This window comes from Bombyx mori, chromosome 14 (genome assembly GCF_030269925.1).
Source record: "Bombyx mori chromosome 14, ASM3026992v2".
NCBI lineage: Eukaryota > Metazoa > Arthropoda > Insecta > Lepidoptera > Bombycidae > Bombyx > Bombyx mori.
The window spans coordinates 7,086,769-7,106,146 of record NC_085120.1 but is presented as its reverse complement, the minus strand read 5'-3'; the positions used below and the strand labels follow the sequence as shown (position 1 = coordinate 7,106,146).

Genomic DNA, 19,378 nt, shown 5'->3' with positions numbered 1-19,378 from the left:
GGGCTCGTCGAGCGAATTAACCCATAGACACAGCCCACCGAGTTTCTCGCCGGATCTTCTCAGTGGGTCGCGTTTCCGATCCGGTGATAGATTCTGCGAAGCACTGCTCTTGCTAGAGTCAGTGTTAGCAACACTCCGGTTTGAGCCCCGTGAGCTCACCTACACACGTTAGGGTGAAGCTGAAATAGCCTCTCAAGGCTATCAGCATGGGTAGGAAAAAAAAAGAACAAAGTCAGTGAGTGTGCCACTTACTTGATATGTTTCAGCCACCCCGACGATTCTAAGCCGCTTAAAAACGATGACATCGTGGGTGTATTCTGTTCGCAAGCTGTATACAACACAAGCAAATATCAATTTAGGAGTATTGGTTGGAAATTGCACTGTCACCAGTATTCTTTAAGCCCGTACGGGTAAGTAGTTAAGTACCGTCATGTCTATTTCTAACCGGGAGAGATAGTGATGTCTGATCCAAGTACAAGGCTCTGGGATGGAATCCAGTAACTGTTTATCCACAATATGAAAGGTTTTTCATTTATTAATGGAATGTGCCCAATGTGCGAGAAACAGAATAGAAATTGCAATTTCATTGGAATAAAGCATGTTTTCCTAGCAATTTTATTCCAGGAATAAATAAATTGAATGTAAATTCGATTTTACCTATTGTAGTAACATATATGAACTAGTTTTTTAAGATCCATCCTTAATTATATACTGTACAAAATACGTACAGTTTTTGTGCGAAGGCATTTACGAAAACGTCAAAATAGGTGTTTTCAGATCCTGGGTGATTTAGGGGGAAACGATACTTCGCATTTTTTTTTCATATTTAATTTACAGACAGACATCCCTTAAAGTTTTATTTTTTGTTACTAGTAAAACACGATCGCGCTCCGCTGTGACTGTCGGTAAAAGTACTCGTGCGCCAACTATCGCACGTACCTATTATAATATAATCACTTGTATAAACAAATAAATACAAACATAATTGTTTATATATAAAACACTAGTATAGATATTTAATACCGACTGCGTATCACCCCAGACTCCTACGAACAATGTACGCAGTGCGAATCTACTGTCGGGCGTTCCTCAGACAAAGCCCACTGAGTTTCTCGCCGGATCTTCTCAGTGGGTCGCGTGTCCGATCCGGTGGTAGATTCTGCGAAGCACTGCTCTTGCTAGGGTTCGTGTTAGCAACGTCGTCGGGTTTGAGCCTCGTGAGCTCACATACTAGTTAAGGTTACGCTGATATAGCCACTCAAGGCTATCAGATTAGGTATGAAAAAAAAAAGTCGGGCATTCGTACGATTTTAAACTCACTCTCGACTAATTTCTGCAAGCTTTTCCTCATGACGTGAATGTTTCCGATGCCACTGAACTGAAACTTTATGTTCTCGTAGAAAGCTTCGTTCTCGTAGCCCTTGCCTGCGGCGCGATTCACCATTGCATTTATCTGTGGGATTTTACGCAAAAAGTTTGTTCCGGAACACATATTTTTCTCCCACGTTATCCCCATTGAACTACCAGGCGCGAGACAATAACAAAGACACCATATATTGAATATAAAATATCTTTAGAGTTCCAAACCCGGGTGGAAAAGCGAAACCATCCAATCTTTTTATAGCTTAGATGGGTGGACGATCTCACGGCCCACCTGGTGTTAAGTGGTAACCGAAGCCCATAACATCTAGAATGTAAATGCCGCCGGTTTTAACAGTACAACGACTTCCCCACCTTTCAAACCGAAACGCATTCCTGCTTCACGGCAGAAATAGGTGGTACCGAAGCGTGCGGACCCACAAGAGGTCCTAACACCAATAAAAATCACTTCAAATCACACGACCCTAGAACTGCACTTCACAACATGTTCGTAAAGTAAAGCCTAAATACGTCTTAGGCCAAATTGGTTAGGCGTCTGTTCTAAGAGTTGGGTCTATGTAGGTGGCGGGCACAAAAACTTTTAACACGTTGACTACCGTGTAGGTCACCGATGCCCTACGCGGCGCATTGAAGTACTTATGTCGATTTCTGTTACTAAGCACCTGAATTGCCTAGCTTTCCCTTCTTTTGTTTGTTATTGCATCGGTTTCGTGTTTCCCAGAGTCTACTAGATATTCCGGCGCCTACGAAAAAGATCGAGGAGAGAAAACTCATGCCTGGTCTTAAGCTAACAAAACAACGACGCAGACACACAGACCTATAGTGTTTGTTGTAGACCCATGTCGTAAGTCCTCATGAGGTTCCTGCCTATTTCAGTAGCAAAGAAGTTACCAATTCAATGAACGGAACACAGGTTATACACAGCTAAGACTTCGTCCTCATGTATTAAGGTAGCCGAATTCACGTCTTAACATAGGACAATCATCTCCTCCCCTACCTGTAGTGGTACCATCTAATAAGAAAAACTCACCCGCGGTCGCGTGTCCACGACGTACATGTACCCGCAATTTGGATTAGCTCTCCTAATTAAATCTAGCATCTGTTCGTCTTCCATACATCTGAAACGAATAGCACTGTGTCTTGGAAACGGTATGGATTGTGACGTCACGTAACAAAGTACAAACAAGTTGGCCAACCGTTCACAACGGATTCCGACGATCGCATTGTCCGCGCAAACTTAGTGAGATACTATTAGCGAGCGCATTGTCCGCACAAACATAGTAAGATACTAAGCTTATGCGGACAATACGCTCTGAACGCTACCCTGGATTACGTAACTAAAGTAAGTATTCATACACTATGTAACCGATGCGACAATGTCTGTTTGATTTTGCACTTTATTATTGTCGCAATAAGACTTAGGGATCTGTTAAAATTACGAAATTTATACTTTCTCACTGTTATAAATCATCGAACTTAATCACAATTTTAAAAATAAACATGCCGGCATAACCCAAATCATACTATAGAATTATATAATAAAAACGAGTCATTTCAGAATAAAATATGAAACGTCAAATTCGAGTTTTTTTTTTTCAATATACCCATTCGTCTCTTTTGAGCACTATTCAAGCTCACAAACCTATTCTTCAATATTCTCCGCAACCGCGTTTCTCGTTAAGCCCGAAGGGGCTGGGAGTACATCTTCGAATCTCCAGTTAAAAATCTATATTAGTGATCGTATTACGCTTTTAAGGGCTTAAACACACTCTGTGGGGAAAAGTTTGACTAGTTTAACGTTATTCGAGGATGAACATAAATTACTGGTTTTTATTTATTTCACGAGTAGCAGAAATGAGTCTTAGTTTACGACTAAACGTACAAAATTAGCTATTGGCTGTATAAAAAGTACTTACAGAAGTATGTACCATGACATGGGGTAAATTGGGATCCTGGGGTAAATTGGGACAAACCTGCGGAAGATTCTCAAAGTACCTGTAGCACGGAATCTACCTAATTTTGTTTATGTTAATATTTATCAATGTATAGAAGAAAAACCAAGTTAACTATGGAAGTACTAAATATGAGTTAAGTTGGTCCCAAAAATTCGTCAAATTAAATTGAAAATAGTGGTTGAAAAGTACGTTTTAAAACAGCTTACAGAACTTTTAAAAAAAGTAATATTATCGTTGTTTTTTCAATAAGATCACAGTTTATATAAGTTTTTAATACACCTGGAAATACCACAACAAACGGTAAGTTGCAATATTCTTATTTTAAATACAATATTTCGACAAAATAAAAAATGTATAATTTTTCCTTTCTTTTTGGGGAAAATTGGGACGTATGTAGGGTAATTTGGAACGAGACTGGAAAAATTAGGGACGAGAAAACACAAAATTGGAACGCCAAAAGACAAAATAGGGATGGCTTGTTAGGGTTGTCACTGATATCTTATAATAGATTTTTTAGCCGATACTATCACTTAATTGCGTGATGTAAAGAAGATTAATGTGTTTATCAGTTAGTTTATGTAAGTATTATAGGTAAAAGAAAAGTATATATAAAATTACTTTTTTTCGCGACATTTACCTTGTAATATCTGCCCGGTCGTATATTCTTTATAGCAATAAAAAAAATTAAAAGTTAAAAGAACTCAAACGAATCAAAACTTTTGTTATTTCAGAATCTATTCACGCGTCGAATCATGATTTTGTTAACATTCACAACGAACACACACAAATAAAAACAGGCCTCAGATTTTAAATGTAACATTAATTAAAAATCCGAGATATCCAATTATGAGTGAGTGAATTAATTGAGTTTAGTTATTTAGCTTAGAAAGAATTTCTTTTATTTTTGTTATTATTGGCAGTAATCAGATAAAGCTGTTTTTTTATCTTATTCACCTGATATCTTACTCTTGCTCAAAGATCATTTTGAAAATGTTGATTAAATAAAATGGTATTAATGCATTTCCAGTCCTTTTGTTTTCTATTTTTTATTCTATTTTATGATTTTGTTTCAGAGTTGTGATTTTTAAGGAAATTAAATAATAATTTTCTAAAATATAACATGCACATACTTTTTTTGATCATTGTATTGTTGATTATCATTCACGTCACATCGCTTCGGAATAGAAACCAGCTTAATTTACACTATGTTGTGTATTGTGCTTAAATTATGAATTGTATTCATCATTTCGGTCCATATAAATAATTATATGGCACCTACCTATATATCGTAGTACTGCGAGTTGACAACCCTTACAAATATCCCAATTTAACCCTTAACCGTGTCAATTTACCCCGGACGCCGGGTAAATTGGGACGGCCATTATTTTACCGATTATTTCTTTAAATTGAATAATTAAAATAATGTAACAGTTTTTATCACCTAGGTACGTTCAAGACTCAACTTATTTCTTTGGTTGAGCAGTGACTATTTAATTGGAACTATGTTAAAATTCAATCTGAAGTTCGATTTTGTCCCTATTTACCCCATTTTACGGTAAGTACTTTTTGTATGTAAATAAAAGTACTTATAGCAAACCGGCCGGTACGTCACTCTCGCGGCCGTATGCCCGCTCGCTATACATAGTTAGTATCTATGTCCATCTTTTTAACAGTGTTTAATCTATGTTCCGGGCGCTTCCGTTGTGAGTGTGAATAGCGTGCGCCCGCGTCTAAATGTAATTATCGTTTACAATTGAAAATTGTTTGTGTTAAAGAAAGATTAGAATTCGAAATTCGATACTGGTGACTAACCCATCGTTTTAAATACCCCTGAGATCTACCCCTCACTATATACTTATATAAGTAATATACATGTGTTCACAGGCAATAAGCCAGTGCGCGTTTTCGGCGTTCATCGTATCTACTCCCTCGCAAAATTAAATAGTGATGTAAATCTTTTATTACATTCATTTCAAGATAATTCGATGTTTGCCACATCAGACCGGAAACACTTAAATTTAGCTTTAAGCAAATTAATGCCATATTTATATCTAATAATTCTCTTAGCTTCGATACTGACATTAAACAACAAATGCTGTTTTTTCTGTGTTTTTAGAAGCAAAAATATTTACAATTTTAGTTGTGGTTGCGCAATATCGTGTCGACATCCCTGAAACTAAACCAGCGAATAGCATGGAAGTAAGTGTACACTAAAAAACTTCTCGGTGACGGCAAGACATTTACCTGGCAGAAAAACCGCTTAACGGTTGACTGCAACGAGCAATGGCTGCTTTATTATGATGTAAGTAGGCGAGCACTGGTAGCCGACCTCGGGACCTGAAGCTTGCGCTGCCGAGGAGCACCGCCGTGGACGCACGTGCGGGCACATACACTTCACTCGGATATGTGTCGCATAACTACAAATAGACATTACAATTTGAAGCATAATACCGCATGTCTAGTATTTCGATTTATAAAATTGTTATAATTATTTTGATTAGTTATTTATTAAAAAAGTAGTTTAAAACAAACAAAACAAAAATGTTATGTATTACAGAAATATACATATCCAATTAAACCACCTTTGATATAAGATTCCTTTTTTCCCCTACCCATTCGCTGGTAGCCTAAGGGGCTATTCCAGCTAAGCCTGGATGGGTAGGTGAGCTCACGGGCTCAAGCTGAGCAAATTAACACCAGCCCTAACCAGAGCAGTGCTGCGCAGTATCTACCACCGGATCGGCATCGCGACCTAAGAAGATCTGGCGAGAACCTCAGTGGGCATAAGATTCCTTTAAATAATCTTAGCATATTAGACGTTTCGACAATAGAGCTCTCGTAGCCTATTGTATGGGTATCATTGAATAGCAAGCACCACATCTGTGGGTGTCGTAAAAGCGACTAAGGGATTCACCAGAGTGTAATCGGCAGCGTTATCTGACTATTATATCAGCATACTGCTACCAGTAAGCTGTAAATCGATTAAGCGTAAACCATTTCTAAACGCCTTTGATTATACTCGTATCTAGTAAAAGAAAATCCTCCCATTTGTTTATCCGAAACTAAATCGTAGATAAATTAATAAATATAAAATAAAAATTTAAAATCTCACCTCATAATCTTTATTCGCCGTGCACAAAACCCATTGATCATTAGGAACATTCATTCTTTGGTATTCGGTTTGTATGTCGAAGAAATTCCAACCGGCCGATTTTGGTAGGTCGTCGGGCGTTGATTTATAATGGAAGCAATATAATTCATCTATGTGTACTAAAAAAAATAATTACATTAATTGCATCTGAAAAATTGGAAGTAAATAGGTACAGTTTAAACAGAAGAACAGCTATATTATAAATACGATTGCTGTATTGAATTGAGATATATTGTGAGCCTCAATATGGCGTTAAAAATTACCTATAACCTATAGTGAGAATTATTTCATATTGTATGGTTAGCAAAAAAAGTATTAGTTTTATATCTCTATTAAAACTATTTTCATATATTAACAGATTTGAATTATAGATAAGGGATTGTTTGAGATGATCCCGTTGACTTTTATGTTCTTGGAATCATTACATATGGTGGTGCGTTTTTAAGGCATATAACGGAACGAAATTTCCGAACGTGCGATACCGCCCCCGCCGCCGCCTTACCCCCCGCTGAGACAGAGCTCTCTGAGCGCGAAAACACACGCCCTCAGCGCGCGCGACGACGACCAGTAAAATATTGCGAGTCTTAGTTTAACTGTACGATTCTCAACTCATTTTGTATTTTATGTTAGTTATTGTGTCGCTTTTTATATTAAAACCTCATACCAAATCAGTGTAAACATTATTTCTATATTATATTCGCCAACAGCCCGGAACAACGAACTCACGAAAATTCACAAAAGTCCCGCCAGTCGGACTTTTAGTGTTAAAGGCATAATTTATCTGTATTATCCAACTATGTAATGAACTCCACCGAACGGTGATCCTAATCGGTACGACATATCCTTTTTCAAACGAGATTTTAAAAAAGGTCCCAAGAGTTAAGCAGCGTACCTCACTGTCAGGAAAAAACCTATTTCAACATCATCAGAACTTACAAAACTCATTAATTAATTATTTTTTTCGACTGTCTATTCAGTAATCAGTTCTCATTACTATTGGTAGATTTCGTATTACGTAAAGCCTCTAACAATTACAGTGATATTACAAAGCCTTGAGGTCTACGTGACATAATTCCAAAGCGTCGACAAAGGGGTGTCGATTGGCACAGTTGACGGAAACATCAACCTTAATGGATTGCGTTAAATGGGTTACTCGATAGCTAATCACGGCCATCCATCCGCAGGGATCGTGACAAGCTACTTATTTACGTCAATATAAAGAGCATATGGTGAGAAATATAATCGATATTATTAACGTCCAGCAACCAATTACTGAAATAGACGTTCCATACGAAATCATTAGAAGCAATTTCTATTTCTTGGTCCACTATAGAACTATCAAGTTCCGGAGATGAAAAATACTGGTTTTTAAAGAATTAAAATAATCTTAAGAGTGTCTACATCGTACCGCCCGCCACCAGAGTAGAGTTCATTCATACTACCTGGAGCCACTGGGTTCACGTCCACAGTGCGTTTCCAGAGATCTTTTTTACCACGTACCATCCGGCTTTGGAATGGGCTTCCCTCCACGGTGTTTTCCGAACGCTATGACATGTCTTTCTTCAAATGAGGCTTGTGGAGAGTACTTAACGGGAGGCAGCGGCTCGGCTCGGCTCCTAGCATTGCTGAAGTCCATGGGCGACAGTAAGCACTCACCATCAGGTGGGCCGTATGTTCGTCTGCCTACAAGGGCAATAAAAAAAACATCTTTGCAAATCGAGGAGCTACAAAAATTATTTTGCTGTGTACTCACCAGGTTGACTTAGCCTCAGCAAGGTCTGATGCATCTCGTGGCAATCTCTCTCCCGCGGTATTACAAAGAATACCGACTGAAATGTTTTAGTGCGAACTAGGAGCGGAGAGCCAGCCGTCGTGATCGGTAAACGTTCCACTGTCGAAATGTGCATCAGGAGAATCTAGAATTGTTTTTCTAACTCACTGATATGCTTAACGTGAATACCTTGAAATGGTCTGATGTCAATAACCTTTGGATTGATTAAAAGTGACATTTACGAGTAATATAAAGACATGTTTAGATCAATAATCAATAATGCCGAGGATAGGCAGAGCCGACACAGGATAATCCAGAAGAAAATAAACAAAGGAGGCCACGGCCTTCAGCATTGAGGATTATCAACGCAAGGAGGAGAAGATCAATAACATCAACAAAAATTTCACGCGTCTTTAACTCATTGCAGACTTGATGAATATATTAACCATCTAATATCATCTTTACATAAAATCATGAACCGAAAGTGTTTACTTGGAATTAATACTTATGTCATAAATATTTTGGCTAATGCGACACGAATTAATATAACTGAATCTACTGTTACGCGCTGGGGTTCGGGATAAATAAATGTTCCACCAAAGTACAACTTAAAACTTTTTTTGCACTTAGAACACTTAAAACACTTCACAAACACTTTAAAATTATCAATTCGCTTCTTCCGCTTCGCTTCAGGTGATCCGTTCCCTGTTTCGCTTCGAGTAGTTCCGATTACTAACTGACTGCGTGGCATCTCTACAACGTTTTTATAGTCGAGACGAAATCCCTAGAATCGTTGAGAAGATTCCACAAAAGTCTAGTATTGTGTGTTTCCGCTATCTGACAAGAGATGGCGTTGTACTTCTCGAGCTTTCTAGATACAACTAGATCCTTAGATATTCGTTCGACTATTCGGCGATAAATGGCGTTACTCTTACCGGCGTAACACTACTTTAGAACTAAATTAAGGTAAATAATACTGAAGCAGGTAGGCAGCGGCTTGGCTCTGCTCCTGCTGCATTGCTGCATTGCTGAAGTCCATGGGCGACGGTAACCACTCACCATCAAGTGGGCCGTGTGCTCGTCTGCTTACAAGGGCAATAAAAAAAAAGCGTCAAAATAATTCGATGCAACTCACCCATGTCTCCTTCCTCATCTCGTGGTCGACGAATATAAGGTGGGTAGTAGCAAAGTACAATGTTCCTTTTGAAGGATTACGCAAATTGTACTTGTCCAATAACTGTACATTCTCCAGCTATAACAAAAATGATAAAATAAACAACCTAAATTTACTCAATTTCCTACGTAAATATCTCGGTAAAGAATGTTATAATTTGGGGTTATTGGATTTCTTGGGTAATTCACTATAGCCACGACACTGCCTCCAATAATTTCATTAGGTGCGATGGCACATTTTCTTAATAAACCATTAATACTGTTGAATACGTTCCGTGCATTGGGGATTACATATATAAATAGGTACGATACTCCATTTTGTTTCATTTCGGTTGTTTTTTTTACCTAAAATGGATCGATGAGTAGATAGCCAACGGATTTAAGCTATTACCGCTGCCTAAAAACACCTCAAAGTAACACCCAGTTGTCCACCAAGAGAGGTATGTAATGTACCTATGATCCAGATTGATGTTTCAATCACCAATTAAAAACAGTACAGACATAAAGCTGCTTTCAGACTAAGCTATACTATAGTGCCATATAGTATAGTAGATTATACTTAGCCAATAATATATAGTACAGTACAGTGTGAACGTGTCCATAACAATGTATGGTGTGCGATATTGTTGTGCTATGAGCGATATACCATAAGCTATTATATTATAGCGTAGTCTGAAAGCGGCTTAAGACAAGAAACGGTCACAATTATTTGCTACTTAAATGAGAGAATATAACAACATAGACGGCCCAATAGGCAATCCATTAGCAAAATATTTCAATTGTTACGTTAAGTGGAAATTTTTTAAAAAAATTCGAGATCTTTTAATTGCATAATGTTGTTTGAAAGTGACGCCAAAAGTCGCATCATGTCTTATTATCATAATTATAATACGTGGAAGACCGCCTTCCACCATTTTTTACAACTTCGGGGGTGGTGTTCTTACGTGTAGCTTCTGTTTGCGCACGTTTAAGAACAAGATAGGCTACCATAGCCATATTAGAGCGCATGAGAGGCGCGGACATTAGCTTTTAAGTTATTAAACTGAAAAATTTGGTCGCCGTGGTCGAAACCGGCTTGGAACCATGATAATATACGTGATACATGACGATACGTGAAGCAAAAACTTTGTATCCCTTTTTACGCAAATTGCGCGGACGCAGGAATATGAAATTTTCCACACTTATAGAGAATATAGAGAAGAAGTGCATGTCGGCGTTAAGCCAGGGTTTGAAAACCACATAAGTTCTTTTACAATGAAAATACAATACAATTCTATAAAACTTTAACATTACTTGTTTACAACATAAAGCCATATCTTGGTTCTTACACAATTAACCATTTTGTGATAGTTATAGCAACTACAATTTCTTTTATACAAACAAATGTAATTACTGCGAAACAATTCACAAAATATAGCTTAATATTCACAATACATATTTTAGTGATTTTTACATGACTGACATTTAATTTAATTTACATGAATTACTTTTAAGTAATATTAACTAACATTTTTATTATCCAGTCTAATCATAGATGGCGCCAACAACATCTTTGCATAACAATTACAATACTTAATTAAATCATTAGTACTGTTAATTATAATATAAATTATTATTAATATTTATGCTTTATTCATATTTAATCATTTATACAGTCATTTGAGTTTTTAAACAATAATATAAACATTAAACATATTCTGAACATTTTCACATCAAAACAGTGTCTGCTAATTATTAAATATGGTAGAATAAGTTTTGTTGCTAATAATAAATAAATATTAACATAGAATAAACTAAACTATATATTATTATGTTAATTATTGCCAATAGTGGCGTTTGCGCCCATGTGCACAATGCTAATATTTTTTTAAAATAATACATAATTGCTTGCTTAAATTGCTTAAATTGGTGGACGAGCTCACAGCCCACCTGGTGCTAAGTAGTTACTGGAACCCATAGACATCTGCAACGTAAATGCGCCACCCACCTTGAGATATAAGTTCTAAGATCTCAGTATAGTTACAACGGCTGTCCTACCCTTCAAACCGAAACGCATTACTCTTTCACGGCAGAAATAGGCGAGTTGGTGGTACCTACCCGTGCGGACTAACAAGAGGTCCTACCACCAGTAAATTCAATATATTTTAACAATCCTAGTAATAAAACTAAGAGCTACGAACAATTTCTAAGGTGAAATCATTCACAAACGTCGTATCATTTCGAAAGAACATTAATATTTCAAGTTCTTTGATCTGCTACATTGTTCTCAATGAGAATTAAAAATATCTCATCAATAAATAATGTTCTTTCATTTTGTAAGTATGTATTCTGAAGTTTTTTTTTTTGTTTGTTTCTGAAGCGAATTTTGCTTACAGTAAATTGGATATTTTTTCCGCCTCGAAAATTCGCTTTTAGAATTCAATTGAAGATACCTAATGTTTACTTTTATTTAGGATTCGAGATACTGAGGTATATATCAATGTGTGGCCTAAGTAAAGTAAATAATAGATATTGATATTTTCGATACGCTATTATACTATATTGTTATTAGTCGAACTTTAATAAGATTGCCATGGTTGGATAATGTCAAGTTTAAGTATAATCAAATAAAGAGAAAGCAAAAGGATCGATGCCCTAGATGTGTGCTGGATAAGCATGCTCCGTATATCTTGAACTGAGCATTGCACCAACGCCTCGATCCTAAAGGAACTTAACATCTCTCAAAGTGCAATCCAGGACTCTCCGATATTTTGGACACGTATCGCGACGGCCAGCAGAGTCTACCAAGAAACTTGTTTTTCAGAGTAGGGTCAACGGAAAAAGACCTTGTGGACGAAGTCCCATACGCTGGACTGATCAAGTGAAAATCCTTACCAAAACTCCACTTAACGAGTGCGTGTATCAAGCCTCAGTTCGCGCAAGATGGAAAACAGCTATCAAGGCTTTAATAAACTAGGATTCCACATGACCAGGACCATGATGATGAATCGTCATCGTGGCCTAAAGGATAAGAGGTCCGGTGCATTCGTGTTGAGCGATGCACCGGTGTTCGAATCTCAGGCGGGTACCAATTTTTCTAATGAAATGCGTACTCAACAAATGTTCACGATTGACTTCCATGGTGAAGGAATAACATCGTGTAATAAAAATCAAACCCGCAAAATTATAATCTGCGTAATTACTGGTGGTAGGACCTCTTGTGAGTCCGCACGGGTAGGTACCACCACCCCGCCTATTTCTGCCGTGAAGCAGTAATGCGTTTCGGCTTGAAGGATGTGGCAGCCGTTGTAACTATACTTAAGACCTTAGATCTTATCTCAAGTTGGGTGGCGCATTTACGTTGTAGATGTCTATGGGCTCAAGTAACCACTCAACTTTAGGTGGACTGTGAGCTCGTCCACTCATCTACGCAATAAAAAAAAAGAATAGCATATGTTGGATGAAAACTTTTATGATATTTTTTTAGAAATATCTGTTTATTTTACAATTCGAATATAAGGGATTTAATACATTGAGTTCTCTGTACTCGCAAACTGTGACATTATCCGCTTTAGGGCAAATAGTCATTCATGTCACACCCGCAACCCCAGAAATAAGGTTCCAATAAAATCCTCATCATCTCCCGCGGTGATAAAATATCGTCACGAACTCAAATATCTAAGGGTAGAAACGTGACGATTTTGCTAAAACCGGTATAGATGACTTCATCTAATACAACATATAAAAAGGAAATGCGTTATAAATTATTATAATCAAAATTACTACTAATCGAAATTATAACTTATAATCAAAATTATAACATAACTAGTCGTTACCCGTGTCTTCGCCCACGTGTCAAGGAAAATTTTACCAGTGTAGTTTTCCGTGTGAATGAGATTTTTTTTGGGATAAAAGGTTAACCTATGTCAATGTCCTAATTTAAAACTATCACTTTAAAAAAATCGTCCCGAGTCCGTTGCCTTGTTTTGACGTGAAAGAAGTACAAACAAGCACACAAAGAAACAAAGAAAAAAACTGAATCTAACAAACAAACAAACTTTCACATTTATAATATTAAAGTATACATAATAACGGATTATCAACTGACAGATGAGTTTTCTTTGTGTATGTATGTCCTGAATGAACAGAATCTTACTCGAAGTCTTATTCGCATAGTGATAAAGGCTAAGCGAAATTCATTATACCCCCCGCCCTCTACATTATTGTTTGACACTACTACTACTACTACTACTACTCGGCCCTGGCACGTACGAGCTCAAACGACTTACCACTAATAACATTGTTTACATGCAAGCAATAATGAAAAAATTGTTTATCCTCACGAAATTAAATTCACAAAAATGAATTCGTACGTTACTCATTCAAAAACAAAAACGAGTCATTCTGGAAAAAGGGAAATTCAATTTAGTTATTCCGGACCATGCGCCCGGTTCAGAACAAAACGACAAACAAAAAACTTTGTATGTGAAAAGGATTAAATAGAACGACGAATACTGTACGTATGGAAGCTGAATTCACTTTTCGCATGGATGGCTGTGCTGTGTTTTTTTGACTGTTTCTTTTATACAGTACTAATTATTTGATATCTGACGAAATACGACATCAAGATAAGACGCAATATCACTATTATTTAAAACTTCGAAACCCTTCGCGGTCCTTTTTGTATATTCTATTTTAGGTGGCAGGACCTCTTGTGAGTCCGCGCGGGTAGGTACCACCACCCTGCCTATTTCTGCCGTGAAGCAGCAATGCGTTTCGGTTTGAAGGGCGGGGCAACCGTTGTAACCATACTGAGGACCTTAGAACTTATATCTCAAGGTGGGTGGCGCATTTACGGTTGTAGATGTCTATGGGCTCCACTAACCACTTAACACCAAGTGAGCTGTGAGCTCGTCCACCCATCTAAACAATAAAAAAAAAAAATAGGATTTACGAAGAATTTGAAAAACTTCAAATGTAAATAAGCACAAATATTTAGAATAACTGGAAACGTATGTATTTTCACGTAACGTGCCTCAAAGCTACGATTCACTGATAAGAGATAAAAGTTATATGGACTTCAATTCATCTTAGACCTGGATTATATGTATAGACTTTTTTATCTAATAGTTCAAATTAATTTTGAATTTTCTAACGATTAACAGACTCCAAGCTATTTTACTCGTTTACTCATCATTTTAAATACATAATATGGTAGGTATATCTCCATTTACGATCTGCAAACTTTTACTAATAAAATCGCCCAAGTTCAAAAGCTACTTCAAAGACCGAAAAGATTTATACGGAGGCTCGCTCCCGGCTTACTTAGGCCCGGGTATATTATAAACTCTCTGAACTTAAGACATAACAAAAGGATCATTCAACGTAAAAGCCTGTGGATTCCCGCATTGTTAGTTATACAAAAGGGTTTGACGGAACAAACGAAACATGCTTGTGTTTATGTTATGTTTGAAAAGTACACATATTGAGCGACTAGATAACAAAGAGGACTACTCGTATGAAAATATTAAAAAAGCACCGATAAGCCATTCTACACATCATTCTACTATATATATACTTTTACTAAAAAGTTTGAAATAATATATATTATAAATAAATAAATATTTACTAACAATCACGCCACGTTAACTGGTCCCGTGATAAGTTCGTAAAGAACTTGTGTTACAGGTACCAGATAACGGATATAAATGTAAGATTTTTATTATACACATACATATACAGTCAAACCTGGGTAAGCGAGAACTGGATAAGTGAGAAAACTCTATAAGTGAGAGTAATAGCTCGGACCCGTCATTTTAAGCTCCCAAAACCTCTATTAGAGAGAAACACAAACCTCTGTAAGAGAGAGTCGTTTTTCCCTCATGGACCTCCGTAAGTGAGACTGCTACTTATCTATACCTCTATAAGCGACAGTCGAGCTTTATTTATTTATATTATTTAGGAGGAACAAATGAAAAAACAAATTACGAATTTAACAACTGCTATTTTATGACTCATTCTTAACTTTTGTGGAACTTCCTTCTATTGTTTTTGAATTGTTTTCTCGTCAATATTGAATCTATTCTATTTCGTGGAACTAAATAACGTTGTTATTTTATCGCATTCTTTTCGAATGGACACGTGTGCCTGTGTACCGTCCTGTTTGTCGGACCTACTCAGTTTATCGTTAATCAATTGCGAAGGAAAGTTCTGTTCTGCATCATGTCCAAACAGAAAATTAAAGTACTGTCATTAAGTGAATAGTGAATGCGTTTGAATCCGGAAAATCGCGAAATGAAATTCAGAGGGTACATTAGCGAGAAACTCGGGTTAGTGAGAAACCTCTATAAGCGAGAATGAGATTGTGCTCCCTTGAACTCTCGCTTATCCAGGTTTGACTGTATTTAATATAGGTACATCTATAACTCTGGAAAAGACATTTATATTTATCATACAAATATCTTCCCTTGGCGGGATTCGAACCCGCGACCCCCTTGTGTAGTAACCCTGTCACTTACCACTACACCAGACGGCCGTTCAATGTTATGTACTTGTGGTATTAAATGTTAAATGTTAAATTCATAAGAAGCTGCTATTTGAGAGAATTAATTGAAGATGACAAAAAATGTACATGAAAATTAATGCGTTGAGCGTAATAACCATAAGATGGAATTCAATCAATCTAGTGATAATTTAATGTAGGCAATAAATTAAAAGACTCATTAATGAAAACACAAACTACGAAGACTTAGACGTGCAACCTAGCTCATGAACGCCACTGAGTTTCTTGCCGGATCTTCTCAATGGATCGCCATCCCGATGCTGTTTTTTATTGCCTCTGTAGGCAGACGAGCATACGGCCCACCCGATGGTCATCGTCGCTCATGGACGTCAGCAATGCCAGGGGCAAACCAAGCCGCTGCCTACCATGTTGTGGTAGATTCGTCAAGCACTGTGCTCTTGCTAGGGCTAGTGTTAGCAAGTCCTCCCAGGTTGAGCTCCGTAAGCTCACTTAACAGGCCACACGTAACTGGAATAGCCTCTTAGGCTATCAACAATTAAATTAATTAAAACTATCTAACAATAACGTAATTAATTATGATTTTAGAAGCTAGATACTGAGTAATGCGAAGTGGTTTGCCTTCATAATTGAAATTGTTTCAGTTAGAAACAATCCTACACTGTACCAGTTCGTAATTCTCGCAAATGTTGAAGTTTTGAGAGCGCGTAATGTTCAAACGAGATCACAAGTTACGAAAGGTTTCCGAAATAACTTTATGTTGGTGTGCTGGTTGGATATTTGTTATATTATAGCGATACTATATTAGCATATTTACCTACTAGTTTGGGCTTCATATTGCCACCGAAGATTAAAGAGCTCGGGTCACATTGATTTATCTGGTAGTAGATCATCTTGTGAGTCTGTACGGGTGGGTAACAACACCACCCTGCCTGCTTCTGACGTGAACAAATGCGATTGAAAATCTCGATTGAAAGGCTGGGGCAGCCGTTATACTGTAAACCTGAGACTTAGAGCTCATGCCTCAATATAGACGCGGCATTGATGTAGTTGATCTCTAGGGACTCTGAACACCAGGTGGGCCGTTAGCTCGTCTAGGTACTTATCTTGGCAATAAATAAAAAGTAACGGTAACAGCATTGATAACCGATTTTTTCTACCCATATAGACAATGACCAACTATATACATAGATCATGATCGAAATATACCAAAAGTGTATATGTATTCAAAAATATAGATGATGAAATTGGGATCTAGATTTGAATTCTTCTAAAATAAAACGAACGAAGACTCGTTTTTTATTAAGGTAAAAAATTTAGCATAGATCACAGATCTTGCAGACTACGATGTTATTTACATTTACATATGACGACCACGATTACTTTATTAAGAGACTAGCGACGAAAAATAAAAAAATAAATTAAGCAAATATTCTATCAAGCCCAATAACACTTACTTGATGAAAGGAATAATCAGGAAAATGATACACACCTGCAGACTCACAACACGTTCTATTACATTTAGAAGACGAGAATATAACATTAATCAAGCCGCATTATCTAAAACTGATAGATATATGTACATATAGAAACCTCGTTGCCCGTAACTTAGCAACATCCAGTGAAATTCAAGGAACTTGGAATAATGTCACGTACAAAAATCGCTGGCATGTAGAAATATTAATAATTAAAACTCCGTTACTCCCAAATTCAGAATGTTTCATGAGCTTTCACAAAAGCCCTACAAGTGGTAGTCGAAGTCGTCGTGGCCTAAAAGATAAGACGTCCGGTGCATTCTTGTTGAAGCGATGCACCGGTGTTCGAATCCCGCAGGCGGGTACCAATTTTTCTAATGAAACACGTACTCAACAAATGTTCACGATTGACTTCCACGATGAAGGAATAACATCGTGTAATAAAAGTGAAACCCGCAAAATTATAATTTGCGTAATTACTGGTGGTAGGGCCTGTTATGAATCCGCGCGGGTAGGTACCACCGTCCCGTCTATTTCTGCCGTAATGCGTTTCGGTTTGAAGGGTGGGGCAGCCGTTGTAACTATACTGGGACCTTACAACTTATATCTCAAGGTGGGTGGCGCATTTACGGCTGTAGATGTCTATGTGCTCCAGTAACCACTTAACACCAGGTGGGCTGTGAGCTCGTCCACACATCTAAGCAATAAAAAAAAAATTTACATATCTCCTACAAATTTAATTACATTACCCTTTTCAATGTTGGAATGTAAATTTTTTTACTATAAAATCCAGTAATCGTTAAACATCGTAACTTGGTTCCAAAAATATTCCACTATTAAAACGTACCCACCCATCCCTAATATGTATTGTTTTATTTGATTATGAATAACTTTTCAGTTCTATATCGAACCATCTGTAACTCATACCAAGACTTCAACTTGTAAGCAATAAACAAAAGTCTGTAACACCATCCCCAAGTGATTTCGCGAAGTGAATTTGGAGAATCGAGGTCTAACATAATTAATGATCGCAATATCGGTCGGTCGAACGAACATTCCGAAGGCCACATAAATGAAATAGGTCAGTAAATCTGAGCAAATGTCGATAGGCACTGACGCACGAACAAGACAAGCTATATATTAATTCCGCCTTAAAGGTATGAATATTTATCCCCTGATTAGTAATTTATTATTAAGGTGCATAGCATACTTATTCATTATTCGTATAATTTAGAAAAAAGTTTATATACCCTATACAAATAATCTAAACTATCCGCTTTCCTCAAATTCAAAGCCTTATTATTTTATATACCTTCTGAGTTTGAAGCAGCCTCTGTATTTGATCACTTATGGATGAGATCCTCTCTACTAAGGGTCTTTATGAATTTTGTATGTTTCGGAGTAACTAATAGAACAGGGAATTAAACAGGAGTTAATAAACAAGGGAAAACGTTGCGTGTGTTCATGGAACATGAATATTCTTCTTCTTGCATATTTCATAAGGATATGTGGCCTGTACCTTAATTTGTCATCCTGGATTCATTTTAGTCATATGTATGTATGGAATGTTTTTTTTTATTGCTTAGGTCTGTGGACAAGCCCACGGCCCACCTGGTGTAAAGTGGTTACCGAAGCACATAGACACCTAAACCGCGTAAATGCCGCTACCAACCTCGAGACATAAGATCTAAGGTCTCAGTTTTTACAGTATAACGGCTGCCCCACCCTTCAAGCCGAAATGCATTACTGCTTCGCGGTAGAAATAGGTAGGGTAGTGGTATGTGCGGACTCACAGGACTACCTACCGCCAGTACAATACTTCCTACCACACAGACGCAGACGCACAATACAGTCTACTACAAATACCGGTTAACAATTCCGGTTTGCTTGTTTAAGTCACGATTTATTTCATGAATTGTTCTATCATCGATGTGATATCGATAACTAAGACTTCTATTCACAAAATTAAAGTGA

The 19,378-nt window shown here is 37.2% G+C and overlaps 1 protein-coding gene across 2 annotated transcripts in view; it reads right to left on the bottom strand.

Moving 5' to 3' along the window:
• LOC101736509 (myotubularin-related protein 8) overlaps window positions 1-19,378 on the bottom strand; it is a 61,236-nt gene that overhangs the window by 15,146 nt on the left and 26,712 nt on the right. For both annotated transcript variants that reach the window (XM_038015297.2, XM_004922654.5), the window contains exons 2-8: window positions 9,393-9,509; window positions 8,240-8,402; window positions 6,448-6,605; window positions 5,580-5,752; window positions 2,411-2,498; window positions 1,321-1,453; window positions 253-328 (exon numbers count right to left, since the gene is read on the bottom strand). In XM_038015297.2, coding sequence (XP_037871225.1) covers window positions 253-328; window positions 1,321-1,453; window positions 2,411-2,498; window positions 5,580-5,752; window positions 6,448-6,605; window positions 8,240-8,402; window positions 9,393-9,509 — 908 coding nt within the window. The remainder of the gene's footprint in view (window positions 1-252; window positions 329-1,320; window positions 1,454-2,410; window positions 2,499-5,579; window positions 5,753-6,447; window positions 6,606-8,239; window positions 8,403-9,392; window positions 9,510-19,378) is intronic.